Source organism: Dipodomys ordii, unplaced genomic scaffold (assembly GCF_000151885.1).
Source record: "Dipodomys ordii isolate 6190 unplaced genomic scaffold, Dord_2.0 Scaffold54, whole genome shotgun sequence".
In the NCBI taxonomy this organism is placed as follows: Eukaryota; Metazoa; Chordata; class Mammalia; order Rodentia; family Heteromyidae; genus Dipodomys; species Dipodomys ordii.
This window is the reverse complement of record NW_012267270.1, coordinates 4,727,052-4,740,985: the sequence shown is the minus strand read 5'-3', so window position 1 is coordinate 4,740,985 and position 13,934 is coordinate 4,727,052. Positions and strand designations below refer to the sequence as shown.

The 13,934-nt window shown below is 54.1% G+C and overlaps 2 protein-coding genes across 3 annotated transcripts in view; one reads left to right on the top strand and one right to left on the bottom strand.

Moving 5' to 3' along the window:
* Scyl1 (SCY1-like 1 (S. cerevisiae)) overlaps nt 1-12,806 on the top strand; it is a 21,514-nt gene extending 8,708 nt beyond the window's left edge. The window contains exons 6-17 of one of the 2 annotated variants that reach the window (XM_013020917.1): nt 4,108-4,266; nt 4,948-5,055; nt 5,613-5,726; nt 9,512-9,667; nt 10,151-10,339; nt 10,589-10,664; nt 10,884-11,048; nt 11,243-11,385; nt 11,945-12,016; nt 12,101-12,304; nt 12,384-12,444; nt 12,542-12,806. In XM_013020917.1, coding sequence (XP_012876371.1) covers nt 4,108-4,266; nt 4,948-5,055; nt 5,613-5,726; nt 9,512-9,667; nt 10,151-10,339; nt 10,589-10,664; nt 10,884-11,048; nt 11,243-11,385; nt 11,945-12,016; nt 12,101-12,304; nt 12,384-12,444; nt 12,542-12,666 — 1,572 coding nt within the window. In that variant the 3' untranslated portion in view covers nt 12,667-12,806. The remainder of the gene's footprint in view (nt 1-4,107; nt 4,267-4,947; nt 5,056-5,612; nt 5,727-9,511; nt 9,668-10,150; nt 10,340-10,588; nt 10,665-10,883; nt 11,049-11,242; nt 11,386-11,944; nt 12,017-12,100; nt 12,305-12,383; nt 12,445-12,541) is intronic. The other variant, XM_013020918.1, reaches the window with a different exon arrangement.
* A 99-nt stretch (nt 12,807-12,905) lies between these two features.
* The window catches only part of Ltbp3 (latent transforming growth factor beta binding protein 3), a 17,241-nt gene continuing 16,212 nt past the window's right edge, over nt 12,906-13,934 (bottom strand). The window contains exons 23-26 of the mRNA XM_013020902.1: nt 13,705-13,866; nt 13,539-13,622; nt 13,334-13,465; nt 12,906-13,248 (exon numbers count right to left, since the gene is read on the bottom strand). Of these exons, the coding sequence (XP_012876356.1) occupies nt 13,097-13,248; nt 13,334-13,465; nt 13,539-13,622; nt 13,705-13,866 (530 nt within the window). The 3' untranslated portion in view covers nt 12,906-13,096. The remainder of the gene's footprint in view (nt 13,249-13,333; nt 13,466-13,538; nt 13,623-13,704; nt 13,867-13,934) is intronic.

Sequence of the window (13,934 nt, the reverse complement as noted above, 5' to 3'; positions counted from 1 at the left end):
GGTCAATCTTTAGCTTTCTAAGGACCCTCCAGACTGCTTTCCAAAGTGGTTGTATAAGTGTACATTCCCACCAGCAGTGTAATAGGGTTCCTCTTTCTCCGCATCCCCTCCAGCATTTGTCGTTGGCTGATTTATGGATGTGGGACATTCTGACTGGGGTAAGGTGGTATCTCAGGGTTGTCTTTATTTGCATTTCCTTCACCACCAGGGATGATGAACATTTCCTCATGTGTTTCTTCATTTGAGAAGTCCCTCTTTAGTTCCCTTGCCCATTTAGTAATTGGTTTGTTAGGTTTGGGAGGGATTAGTATCTTGATCCAACTATTTCTTATCCCTAGCCAGCAGTCATTTTCTTTTCCTAAGCAGTGGTGGTGGGGATGGGAGTGCGCCAGACGCACAGGGACTGTGGAATAAGAACTACACAGACCCCCTTTTTTTTTTTTTTTTTTTCTGATCCTGGGGCTTGAACTCAGGGTCTGGGCATTGTCCCTGAGCTTTTTTACTCAAGGCTAGCTTTGAGCTACTGCTCTGAGCCACCGTGCCACTTCTGGTTTTCTGGGGGTTAATTGGAGAAAAGGGTCTCACAGACTTTCCTGCCCAGGATGGCTCTGAACTATGAAATTCAGATCTCAGCCTCCTGAGTAGCTAGGATTATAAGCGTGATAAGCAACCAGCACTGGGTCCATTTTTTTATTTATATTTTTTGGTGATACTTTGAAATCAGGGCTTTGTGTTTGCTGGGCAGGTAATCTACCAGTTGAGCCACAGCTCCTCTTCTCGGGTTTTGCTGTTAATTGGAGATACAAGTCTCCAGAACTTTTCTGCCTGGGTTGGCTTCAAACTATGATCCTCAGGTCTCAGCCTTCTGGGTAGCTAGGCCACCAGTGCCTGGCCTTTTTTTTTTTTTTTTTTTTTTTTTGGGTCCGGTTGTGGGGCTTGAACTCTGGACTTAGGTACTGTCCCTGAGCTCTTCAGCTCAAGGCGAGCGCTCTACCGCTTGAGCCACAGCGCCATTTCCAGTTTCCTAGTGGTTTATTGGAGATAAGTCTTTGAACTGCGATCCTCAGATCTCAGACTCTTGAGTAGGTAGGATTACAGGTGTGAGCCACCGGGGCCCAGCATGCCTGGTCTTTATTGATTAATGTATTTTTTAATTAAGTTTTTTATTGTGAAAATACTGTACTGAGGGGTTACAGTTACATGAGCAAGGTAATGAGTACATTTCTTATCCAGCATTGTTGCCTCCTCTTTGCTTTTCCCCTACCGTGCCTTCCCTCCCACTTTCTCAGTTACCCCCCCCCCATGATTAATGTATTGATGGAAACTGGGTCATATTCTATAGCGTAGGCTGGCCTTGAGTTCTCAATCCTCTTGTGTGAGCCTCTTGAATTTCTACCATTATGTGCAGCATTTGGCCCTTCTTGTGTTTGGCAACAGAATACTCACAGTCTTACCAGGTGTATGGCCCAGGCTGGCCTGGGATTCACTAGGTCACCCTGGTACTTTCTGGCCACTTTTGACTGGTGACCTCAATCCTCAGTCTCCTCCCTTATAAACAGGGGAGCAACAACATCCCTTTGAAGGGTACAGTACAGCAGAGGTGCCCTGGCCACTTCTTAGGTGTGAGTTTGCCAGTCCTGGGGCTTAAACTCAGGGCCTAGGCACTGTTCCTGAGTTTCTTTTCTTTTTTTTTTTTGGGTCCGGTCGTGGGGCCCGAACTCTGGGCCTGGGCGCTGTCCCTCAGCTCTTCAGCTCAAGGCTAGTGTTCTACCAGTTGAGCCACAGCACCACTTCTGGCTTTTTTCTTACGTAGTGCTGGGGAATTGAACCCAGGGCCTTAGGCATGCAAGGCAAGCGCTCTACCACTGAGCCACCTTCCCAGCCCCTCCTGAGTTTCTTTTGCTCAAAGATAACACTGTACCACTTGAGCTACAGCACTACTTTTTCTGTGTATGTGGTACTGAGGAGTCAAACCCAGGGCTTCATGCATGCTACACAAGCACTCTACCACTAAGCCATGTTCCCAGCCCCACCCTTACTTTTTTGGTATGCCCTGGGGCTTGAACTCATCCTGGATACTGTCCTTAAGCTTTTTTTGCCTAAGACTAGTGCTCTACAACTTGAGCCACTTCTGCTTTTTTTTTTTTTTTTTTGTAGTTAATTGGAGTTAAGAGTTTCATGGACTTCCTGCCTGGGCTGGTTTTGAACTGATTCTCAAATCAGCCTCCTGAGTAGCAAAGATTACAGGTGTAAGCCATGGATGCCTGGCACACTTAGTTCTTTTTTTTTTTTTTGCTGGTTGTGCGGCCTGAACTCTGGGCCTGGGCGCTGTCCCTCAGCTCTTCAGCTCAAGGCTAGCCCTCTACCACTTGATCCACACTGCCACTTCCAGCTTCTTCTGCTTATGTGGCGCTGAGGAATCGGACCCAAGGCCTCATGCATTCAAGACAACACTCTACCACTAAGCCACATCCCCAGCCCCACCCTTAGTTCTTTGAGCCTCAGTTTCTTCATGTGGGTTATGAGCTTCTGTAGAGGTGATGCTGATAAAGGGTCTGGTTCCTCTAGGAGTATTCTTCTGGTAGAGATGAAATAGTGGACAGCTAGATGCAAGTGGTTCACACCTTTAATTCTAACTATTCAGGAGGCTGAGATCCTAAAGGTCAAAGTTGGATGCCAGTCTAGACAGAAGAGTCTTCTAGGCTCTGTCTCCAATTAACAGAAAAAAGCTGAGCTGGAGGCCTGTCTCAAGTGGTAAGAGCACCAGCTGTGAATAGAAAAAGCCAAGTGAGAGTTTAAGGTTCTAAAGTGAATACCCAGTACCAGCAAAAACAAACCCCAAAACATATGGTTGCTGATAGGCTCTTAGTGTTGTGCCAGGCACTGTGTTGGCAACTGTTTTGGGGGGATCTTGGGACTTGAACTCAGGGCCTGGGCACTGTCCCTGAGCTCTTTTTGCTCAAGGCTAGTGCTCAACCACTTTGAGCCATAGCTCCACTTCCAGTTTTCTGGTGATTAACTGGAGATAAGAGTCTGATGGGCTTTCCTGCCCCGGCTGGCTTCAGACTGCAATCCTGAGTAGCTAGGATTACAGGCTTGAGCTACCAACACCAAACTACTTTTTTTTGTACCATCATGGGGCTTGAACCCTGGACCTCATATTTTCCCTTTACTTTGTCCACTCAAGGCTGGCACTCTACTACTGGAGCCACACCTTTACTTTGAGCTTTTTTCTGGTTAATTGGACCATTTGTCTTTTTTTTGTTGTTGTTGTTGGTTGTGGGGCTTGAACTCTGGGCCTGGGCGCTGTCCCTCAGCTCTTCAGCTCAAGGCGAGCGCTCTACCACTTGAGCTACAGCGCCACTTCCGGTTGTCTGGTGGTTTATTGGAGATAGGAGTCTCACGGTCTCTCCTGCCTGGGCTGGCTTTGAACCGCGATCCTCAGATCTCAGCCTCCTGAGTAGCTAGGATTACAGGCGTGAGCCACCAGCGCCCGGCATTGGACCATTTGTCTTTGTCCTCACATCTCAGCCTCCTCAGTGGCTAGGGTTACGGCATGACCAACCAGCATCTGGCTTTTTTTTGTTTGTTTGTTTTGAGAGAGGGACTAAAAATGTATCCCAAGCTGACCTCAATTTTTTTTTTTTGTCAGTTGTGGGGCCTGAACTCTGGGCCTGGGCGCTGTCCCTCAGTTCTTCAGCTCAAGATGAACACTGTACCGCTTGAGCCACAGCGCCACTTCTGATTTTCTGGTGGTTAATTGGAGATAAGTCTCATGGCCTTTCCTGCCCAGGCTGGCTTTGAACCATGAACCTCAGATCTCAGCCTCCTGAGTAGCTAGGATTATAGACATGAACCACCAGTTCCTGTCCCAAATATAGGATATCACATTCACCCCCCTCTCCTTCTCCTTTCATTGTTCCGGCTCATGTGCATTTTCTGGCTGAAGCCTCAGAGGTGGAAGAATTACCGTGAAGAAGAGCACTTGCCCAAGGTCACAAGGAGGCTAAGGAGGAGAGCTAGCCTTTGAACCCAGGTAGTTAGGCTCTGGGTCTTCACTCCTACTTCTTCCGGCTGGGTTGGACCTCTGTCTTTTTCTCTCCTCAGATCAAAGAGCCATCCGAAAAGCAAAAGTTTTTCCAAGAGCTGAGCAAAAGCCTGGACTCCTTCCCTGAGGATTTCTGCCGGCACAAGGTGCTGCCCCAGCTGCTGACTGCCTTTGAATTTGGCAGTGCTGGGGCCGTGGTCCTCACGCCCCTCTTCAAGGTCAGTGGGGTCAGGGACCCCTGTGAGAGAGACCTGAAAGGCCTGGAGTCTCAGCAACTGGGGACCAGAGAGCTGGTGCAGCATCTGGGATACCAAAGAGAGGGATGTAGGTGGGGACAGCCCTGCCCGCGGGTGAACTGCCCAAGCCCTGACAGGACAAGCTAACGCTCACCTAGGAGGAGCTTCCTGCTGCTTTCCTGGTGGCTTAGGGCCACCTAATCAGCTCTGTGGCTCTTGCACTTGGAGACAGTAGCTAAGATGACAGGTGTCAGCCACTGGCACCCAGCCTACCCTTCCTCTTGACCACTCAGCTGTTGACTTCTGGGGCTGGATTCTCCCTGCTTCCTTAGTCCTGGCCACCCTTACTCAGGCACCTGCCCTTCCCATCCTGCGCATTCCAGGGGACTCTTTTTCCTTGAAGGGACTCAAGGGGAGGGACAGCCATTCAATCCTGTTTAGTTGGATCCCCAGAAACCTGAGGCACAATTCTGTGCGCATGTTATACAGGTGCCTGTATTTATTGGGACGGTCACAGAGCTTTCAGCAGCCTCCGAGAGGCCCAGAAAGGTTAAGGCCCAGTGTGGGCACAGGAGGCTGCAGAGGAAACACTACCACTTCCTCACCCTGGGAAGCCTCTTGCTGCCATGGATGTGGTTGAGCCCCTTCCTGCTCCTCCCTCAGGTGGGCAAGTTCCTCAGTGCCGAGGAGTATCAGCAGAAGATCATCCCGGTGGTGGTCAAGATGTTTTCATCCACCGACCGCGCCATGCGCATCCGCCTCCTCCAACAGGTGAGAGCCTTGGCTGGGCCCTTCCCTGGCTATGGCGGATGCGCCTGCCTCACCTCCAGCTCTAGGCAGGTGACGAGAGCCCCCGCCTTGCCTACACTGAGACCCTTTGTCCTGAACTCTGCAGAGGGAAGGATCAGGCCAGACTCTCAGAGGTGGAGCCTGTGACAGAGCGCATTGCCCAGGCTTTAGGGCTCAGAGTCCCCAGTTTTTGGCTCTGTCCCTGTGACCCTCTAGACTAGGATGCATCTCTTCTGTGGGGAGCATCAGATTCTTGGGTCTAGAGAGTCAGGGGGCCCTTGTGAGACAGAAGAGACAGGTACCAATCCCAGTACCAATCCCTGTCCGACTACCAAACCCACGAGCCCTCCTAAGGCCAAACACATGGACCAGATAGCTGCCCTGGCCAGCCAGCATCTGCATAATAGGAAAGCGAAAGCCAGGGTGGCCCAGTGTTGGGGGGTACTGGGGGGGGAAAGCAGGGAGCAGGGTGGGGCGTGGGCGGGGGCGGGGGGAGAGGATTAGATATGTATGTTCTCATACCCTGCCCTTGGTCACAGATGGAGCAGTTTATCCAATACCTTGATGAGCCAACCGTCAACACCCAGGTCTTTCCGCATGTGGTGCATGGCTTCCTGGACACCAATCCTGCCATCCGGGAGCAGACGGTCAAGGTGGGTGTGGCCAGGCTAGGAGTGACCATGCTGGTTTTCTAGGGTGTGGAGAGGGCTCTCCAGGACATAGACTTTGGGTTCAGCCTGTGGGTCTGACGCTGTGGGAGGGGCTGTGTGTGTGTGCATGTGTGCTGGTCCAGGCCGTGTCCCACCTGTAGCCAGCAGTGTTGCAGTGGGGCGTGGCCTCTGGGCTTTGAGCATTGTTCACCAAGCACCTCTCTGCTCTGCCTGTGGCTAATGCTGGGACACAAGGACACAAGGCAGCCTAAGACCCCTGTCCTCAAGCAGCACAGAGAGTGGGCCTGGCAGTTGAGAAACAGAGTTAAGAAATGCATATTGTTAGAGAATGAGAGGCTGGTGGAGAATGGGGGGTAGAGCACTCACCTTGAGCTGAAGAGCTGAGGGACAGCGACCAAGCCCAGAGTTCAGGCCCTACAAACAACCAAAAAAAAAAAAAATAGGGCTGGGAAGTGGCCCAGTGGTAGAGCACTTGCCTTGCATGCATGAGGCTCTGGGTTCGATTCCCCAGCACCACATAAGCAAGAAGAACAAAAGCTGGAAGTGGCGCTGTGGCTCAAGTGGTAAAGTGCTAGCCTCGAGCTGAAGAGCTGAGGGACAGCACCCAGGCCCAGAGTTCAGGCCCCACGACTGGACCCCCCCCCAAAAAAAAATGTGGGGCCATGTGCCAGTGACACACAGCCATAATCCCAGCTACTGAGGCAGAGATCTGAGGATCACAGTTCAAAGCCAGCCTGAGCAAGAAAGTCGATGAGACTTTTGTTGTTGTTGGTTGTGAGGCTTGAACTCTGGGCCTGGGCGCTGTCCCTGCACTTTTCAGCTCAAGGTGACCGTTCTACCTCTTGAGCCACAGCACCACTTCCAGTTTTCTGGTGGCTAATTTGAGATCAGAGTCTCATGGACCTTTCTGATCCTCAGATCTCAGCCTCCTGAATAGCTAGGATTACAGGTGTGAGCCCGGCACCCAGCTTCTAGGAAACTCTTTTTTTTTTGGTTCCGGTTGTGGGGCCTGAACTCTGGGCCTGGGCACTGTCCCTCAGCTCTTCAGCTCAAGGCTAGCACTCTACCACTTGAGCCACAGCACCACTTCCGGCTTTTTTCTTTTTTTGCTTATGTGGTGCTGAGGAATCGAACCCAGGGCCTCATGCATGCAAGGCAAGCGCTCTACCACTGAGCCACCTTCCCAGCCCCTCTAGGAGACTCTTATCTCCAATTAACCACCAGAAAACTGGAAGTGGCACTGTGGTTCAAGTGGTAGAGTGCTAGCCTTGAGCTAAAGAGCGCAGGGACAGTGTGCCCAGGCCCAGAGTTCAAGCCCCATGACAAATGCTCAAAGGTTCCGAACATTGTTACCTTTTTCTAAGAGGACTGAGGTGCAGAGTTCCAGAAAGGTTGAGCCCAAGCTCAACCAAGCTCTGCTTGACAGCCAGGTAGAAATGTCTAGCTGGCCGTGGGTTGTGCATGTGTGGAATTTAGGGAAGAAATCTGGGCTAGGAATGAATGTTGGAGCTGTGTTCATTTTCTGTTGCTGGAACAAAATGGAGGCAAGATATGCTTTGGTCTCAGGCATGACCACTTGGTTCCATTGCTTCTGGGCCTCTGGTGAGGCACCGGGAGAGTGGGGAGCAGAGCGGCTCACCTCTTGGTTGGTGAGAAGCAGAAAGTAGGGCTAGGGCCTGGGACAAGATACGGCTCCCAAGTGCACCAAGTTACCCCGCCCCCCACCCCAAGTACTCACACCTCCCATAACCTGTGGAATTATGAGCCCAAGAATGGATTAACCCATTGATGAGGTCCGATTTTTTTTTTTTTTCTGGACGTGGGGCCCGAACTCTGGGCCTGGGCGCTGTCCCTCAGCTCTTCAGCTCAAGGCTAGAGCTCCACCACTTGAGCCACAGTGCCACTTCTGGCTTTTTCTGCTTATGTGGTGCTGAGGGATCGAATCCAGGGCCTCATGCATACAAGGCAAGCACTCTACCACTGAGCCACCTTCCCAGCTCTGATTTTTATTTTTATTTTGCCAGTCCTAGGGCTTGATCTCAGGGCCTGGGCGCTGTCTCTGCGCTCTTCAGCTCAAAGCGAGCACTCTACCACTTGAGCCACAGTGCCACTTCCGGTTTTCTAGTGGTTTATTGGACGGAAGTGGCACTGTAGCTCAAGTGGTAGAGCGCTCGCCTTGACCTGAAGAGCTGAGGGACAGCGCCCAGGCCCAGAGTTCAAGCCCCACGACCGAAAAAAAAAAAAAAAAAAAAAAGAATCTCATGGACTTTCCTGCCCGGGCTGGCTTTGAACCGAGATCCTCAGATCTCAGCCTGAGTAGCTAGGATTACAGGCGTGAGCCACTGGCGCCCGGCTATCCCTGACTTCTTTTGCTCCAGGCTAGTGCTCTGCCATTTGAGCCATAGTACCACTTCCTTTTTTTTCTTTTTGCTTAAGGCTGGCACTCTGTCACTGCCACTTGAGACATGCCTCCCCTGGTAGCTTTTTGCTGGTTGATAGGAGGTAAGAGTCTTTGGGATTTATCTGCCTGGGATGGCTCCTGAGATCCTCAGATCTCAGCCTTTTGAGAAATTAGGATTACAGACATGAGCTACAAGCAACCAATTGTTATGATTTAATAATTTTCCCAAACCACTATCTCTCAGCATGGCTGCATTGGGGACCAAGCCTTCACTTGAGCCTTTGGGGGACATTCCAGATTGAAAGCATGTCAGGAGCATGTAAAACCATGAAATAGGTGCTGTCACTCAGGGCACTATTGTTAAATATTATAGGTGCTCAGCACAGAGTGTGGGCACAGTGGCTCATGACTATAATTCTAGCTACTTGGGAGGCTTGCAGTTTGAGACCATCTTGGGGGAAAAGTTCCTGAGGCCCCATTTCAACAATAAGCTAAGTGTAGTGGTGTGCACCTGTCATCCCTTGTACAGTAGAAACATAAATAAGAGAATGGCAGTCCAGGCTTGCCTGGGCTTAAAAAGCAAGACTATCTGAAAAATAACCAAAGCAAAAATGGCTGGAGGCTTGGCTCAGGTAGTAGAGTGCCTGTCCAGCAAGCACAAGGCCCTGAGTTCAAACCCCAGTACCAACAAAAAATAACAACTAAGAAATGAAAGAAGTCAAGCTGGGTGCTATTGGCTTATGCCTATAATTCTAGCAACTTAGGAGGCTGAGATCTGAGGATTGTGGTTGGAAGTCAGCCAGGTGAAAAAAAAATTCTGGGTCTCTTATTTCCAAGTAACCAGCAAAGGTGTTCTAGACTAGAAGCAGAGCTCAAGTGGTAAATTGACAATTGTGAGTGGGGAAAACAACAACAACAAAAACTCAGCTGTCTAAGATCTCAGCAAAATGGGTGGCCAATGAGGTCAGAGGACCATGAACCGCTGTGCACTGGAAGAGCAGAAGCAAAAGTGCTAAGGCGGAGAGAGAATGAGGGGTAGTCACAGTTGCAGAAGGGTCAAGCGTGCTGAAGACAGAGAATTGGCCATTAAGTGTAGCAATAAAGAGGTCAACAGTGACCTCTGCCTGGGCCTTGTTGGGTAGACAGCAGAGAGGAGAAATCCAGCCAGCAGTGTGATCATGCCTCTGAGACCTTACTGTAAATGGGGGGCAGAGAAGTGGAGGATCCCCTTCCCCAACTTGCCGAACGAGGTAGGTCACAGCCTGGTAGGTGTGGCGGGGCTGTGGCAGGGCTGCCAGTGGCCTCCCCCTCCCAGGCATCCCTTCTTGCCGCGTCTGCAGTACTCACTGTCCTCTTCCCTCCGCAGTCCATGCTGCTTTTGGCCCCAAAGCTTAACGAGACCAACCTCAACGTGGAGCTGATGAAGCACTTTGCCCGGCTGCAGGCCAAGGATGATCAGGGCCCCATCCGCTGCAACACAACCGTCTGCCTGGGCAAAATTGGCTCTTACCTCAGCGCCAGCGTGAGTGTCCTGAGTTGCTGCCACAGGACCGAGGCTTCCTCTGGGGCCAGGAATCCTGTGTGTGGAGGCTCTCCTCCTGGTCTCCCAGGCCTGGCACAGGTCTGAGCTCTTGGACACGGTGGGCTGCACCCGTAACAGGTGGATCTGCAGTCTGAGCCCAGATTTGCTTGACCCCAAGACTGTTTCCCCTGTTTGTAAACTGGGCTTATACCAGGCCCAGGAGATCTATAGGCCTGGCCCCAGGTAGCTGCTGCTCAAGCCCTGAGGTCCTGAGACAGCTTGAACAGAGAGCCCAGTAGTCTGGGAGAAGCCCAGATCCAGGGGTTTGAGTAAATTCTCATTTACACACAAGTGGTGTAAATTTGCAATGTTAGACTTAGGGGGTCCCGTGACGGTCCATTCAAGGACATTCGATCAGGAGGTTCTGGGTATAATGTTGACCCTGTGCTTAGTTCTCTTCCTTTTCTCCCCTCCTTGTCCCAGACTAGACACAGAGTCCTCACCTCTGCCTTCAGCCGGGCCACTAAGGACCCCTTTCCACCGTCCCGGGTTGCAGGGGTCCTGGGCTTTGCTGCCACCCACAACCTCTACTCAATGAGTGACTGTGCCCACAAGATCCTGCCTGTGCTCTGTGGCCTCACTGTGGATCCTGAAAAATCTGTGCGGGACCAGGTGAGGCTGGGCCCTGGGCTGAGGCTCTAGGGTCTGTCCAGACCCTTGTCGGCCTGGGGTTCTCAGGAACCTTGGAGGCTGGGGATGTGGCTTAGTGGTAGAGTGCTTGCCTAGCATGCATGAAGTCCCACATACACAGAAAAAGCCAGAAGTGGCGCTGTGGCTCAAGTGGTAGAGTGCTAGCCTTGAGCAAGGAAAAGCTCAGGGACAGTGCCCAGGCCCTAAGTTCAGTTCCTTGCTACCCCACAGGCCTTCAAGGCCATTCGAAGCTTTCTGTCCAAACTGGAGTCCGTGTCGGAAGACCCCACTCAGCTGGCAGAAGTGGGTGAGTGCCCCAGGCTGGTGTTCCCTCTCCCCACTGCCACATGCTTGACTGTCACCTGCTGTGTCTCACCTGCACTGCGGTGACTGAAAGCCAGAAACATGTCAGTGAGCTGGGAGGGCTGTGGGGAGCTCCGGCAGAGGGGGCTGGCGGAGGTCATGCTTTCACGTCCCCCACAGGGCCTGTGGTGCCCATACCTGCTCTGTCTCCCACACTGTTCAGAGAAGGATGTCCACGCAGCCTCCAGCCCTGGGGTGGGAGGAGCTGCCGCCAGCTGGGCAGGCTGGGCTGTGACAGGGATGTCCTCACTCACCTCCAAGCTGATCCGCGCACACCCCACCGCCACGCCGGCTGAGACCAACGCTCCCCAGCGATCACCCCCTGAGGGTAAGCGTTCTAGCCCGGCCACATCAGTGGCTGAGAGGGTTGGGAGGTGCTGGCCCCCAGAGTTGCTACTGTCAGGCTGGGGTAGTGACAGGGGTGTAGGGGATGGAGTGGGGTCTAGTCCCCCTGTGGGCTTTCCCCTCAGCACCCTCTACCCTGTCCCAAGCTCTCCCTGACAGCTCAGGGACCTCTTCCAGGACACCCTGCCCCGGCCCCCACCTCGGTCCCTGCTACACCCACAAGCTCGAGTCACTGGGAGACACAGGAGGAGGATAAGGACACAGCAGAGGACAGCAGCCCTGCTGACCGATGGGATGAGGAAGACTGGGGTAGCTTGGAGGTGAGTGGGCTTCAACTCCCCAGCGGGCACAGGTCTAAAATCCTAGGCTGCATCCAGGGCGCATATTAGAGTCTGACCTGCCCTCATCAGCCCGGACCACATCCTTAGCAGGTAGGCCTCATGGAATTGGCCGCTGGAAGCCAGAGTGAGCAACTGAGTCACCCCTTAGCTCCAAGGGCCACCGGGAGGAAGCAGGGAAGGAAATGGTTGGGGAGCCTGTGAACTGCTTACCTGCCCCTCCATCACCTGTTTCAGTGTCCACCCAGTCCCAGGCTTAGGCCTCCCAGGAGAGGCCACCCCCAGGTCTACACCGAGACCAAGCCTACTGGGAATTTCCTGTGCACCCCAGAGATTGGAGGGTGGGCCATGGAGCATCTTGACCTCATCCCTGTCCTCAAAGAGGGGTGACAGCAGATTGGGGGTCAGCTTGCCAACTTCACAGGGAAAGCAAATGTCCAAAAGGGTGGAGCCCCTAGTCAGGAAGGCACTGGGATGAACTTAGTTGTCCTTTTGAGAGTTGGTGGTTTCACTGGTCATGTCTCCCCTTCCCTCACCACAGCAGGAAGCTGAGTCTGTATTGGCCCAACCGGATGACTGGAGTGCCAAGAGCCAAGAGAGCCAAGCTGGGCAGGTGAGCTGGCTGAGGCCACAGGCTGTTGGTGGTCGGGATCTGGCCCTTCTCATCAACAGGTGCCTTGCCCCTTTCCTTCCACAGGTCAGCCACCCGGACCGCAAGGCCCTAGAGTCAGACTGGAGCAGCTGGGAAGCCGAGGGCTCCTGGAATCAGGGCTGGCAAGAGCCCAGTTCCCCCGTGCCTCTCCCTGAAGGCACGAGACTGGCCAGCGAGTATAACTGGGGTGGCAATGAGTCCAACAAGGGTGACCCCTTCGCTGCCCTGTCTGTGCGTCCTAGTGCCCAGGTACTGGTCCAGCATGGGTACAGTTGGGTAGAGTCAGTGAGGAGCTGGCCACCATCACAGTCTGCACTTCCCTTTGCAGCCCAGGCCAGACCCAGACTCATGGGGTGAGGACAACTGGGAGGGCCTGGAAACTGAGAGCCGTAAGTAATTCCCCCGGAAGTAGACGAGGGTTCTGGGTCACCGACCGCAAGCAGGTCTTTGGGTGGGAAACTGAAAGCCAGTCCTTCCCATCCTCAGGACAGGCGAAGGCTGAGCTGGCCAGGAAAAAGCGGGAGGAGCGGCGGCGAGAGATGGAAGCCAAACGTGCAGAGAAGAAGGCGGCCAAGGGCCCCATGAAGCTGGGAGCCCGGAAGTTGGACTGAACCCTCCTGGGCCTTCCAGCCATGGAGGGGAGGCCCTGCGGATGTATTTATTGTACAAACCATGTGAGCCTGGCTGGCCTGGCCTGGCACATCTCATGTGTACATAATCAGAGCCACAATAAATTCTATTTCACACCCCTGGCCCAGGTTCAGTTAGCCCCAGCCAGACTGCTGATGTGAACAGCCAGTTTGCTGTGAAAGCAGAGTACAGGAACTGTCCTCTCGAGGAAGGGTGTGACAAGTGCCCTGGAGACCCAACAGCTCATGGCCTGGGCGGCCTGCTCTGAGCACCTCTGGTGTTAGGGTGCAGGAAGAGGTCTGTGGGCCCCAGAAGGTCCCGGGGTCTGTGTCTCAAGTTTAGACCAGAGCAAGACACCAAGCTCTCTCTCCCCACCCATTGTCAGTCTCGGAGGTGAGGCCGAAGCGGGCGTCAGCGGCGGCGCTGGGGCACACAGGTCCCGTGCGGGCGGCTGCGCACGTAGCCAGCTTTGCAGACGCAGCGGAAGGAACCGCTGGTGTTCACGCAGCGCTCGCTCTTGCACAGAAGCCCACGCTGGTTCAGCTCTCGGCACTCGTCAATGTCTGCAGGTGGCAATGGCAGGTGTGAACTTGGCATGGCGTCTGGTCCCAGCCCAGCTGCCGGCCCCGCCCCTGGTGCCCCACTCACCCACACAGCGGGCGCGGGACGCGTCCAGCTGGAAGCCGCCCGGACACTCGCACACGGCGCCGCCGGGCCGAGGCACGCAGCGCCCGCTCACGCAGCGGCACTCGTCCGAGTCCTCCTCCGAGCTGTCCTCATCTGTCAGGCGGGAAGAGTAACAGATCACCATCACCCCCAGCCCGCCGCCTCGCACGCCCTGCCCCCGCCTCACCTCTCGGCGGCTTCTCCAGAAGCAGGGGGCTCGTGTCCCAGAAAGAATTGCTCTCGCTCTGCGACGGGCACTGGGCCTGGGACGCTGGAATTGGGGGCAGAGGGTTCATGGGTGTACCCCACCCCTTCGACCGCGCTGCGCTCCCCTCGCCCCGCGGCCGGCTCACCCGCGCTTCGCGGTGGGCACGGACGGCACTGGGTGCCCCAGCCCCGGCCCTGGCGACAGCAGCAGTCGTCGAAGGTGAGGGCAGGCCCCGCGAGCGGCCCCACGCACATGCCGTCCTCGCCGCGCTGGCTCCAGCACACTTCGCGCCGCTCCGGACCGTGCTCTGCGTGGGACCCAAGGTCAAGGAGGAGCCGGAGGCCGCCGACGGACGGACGGGGGACGCGGCCGGTT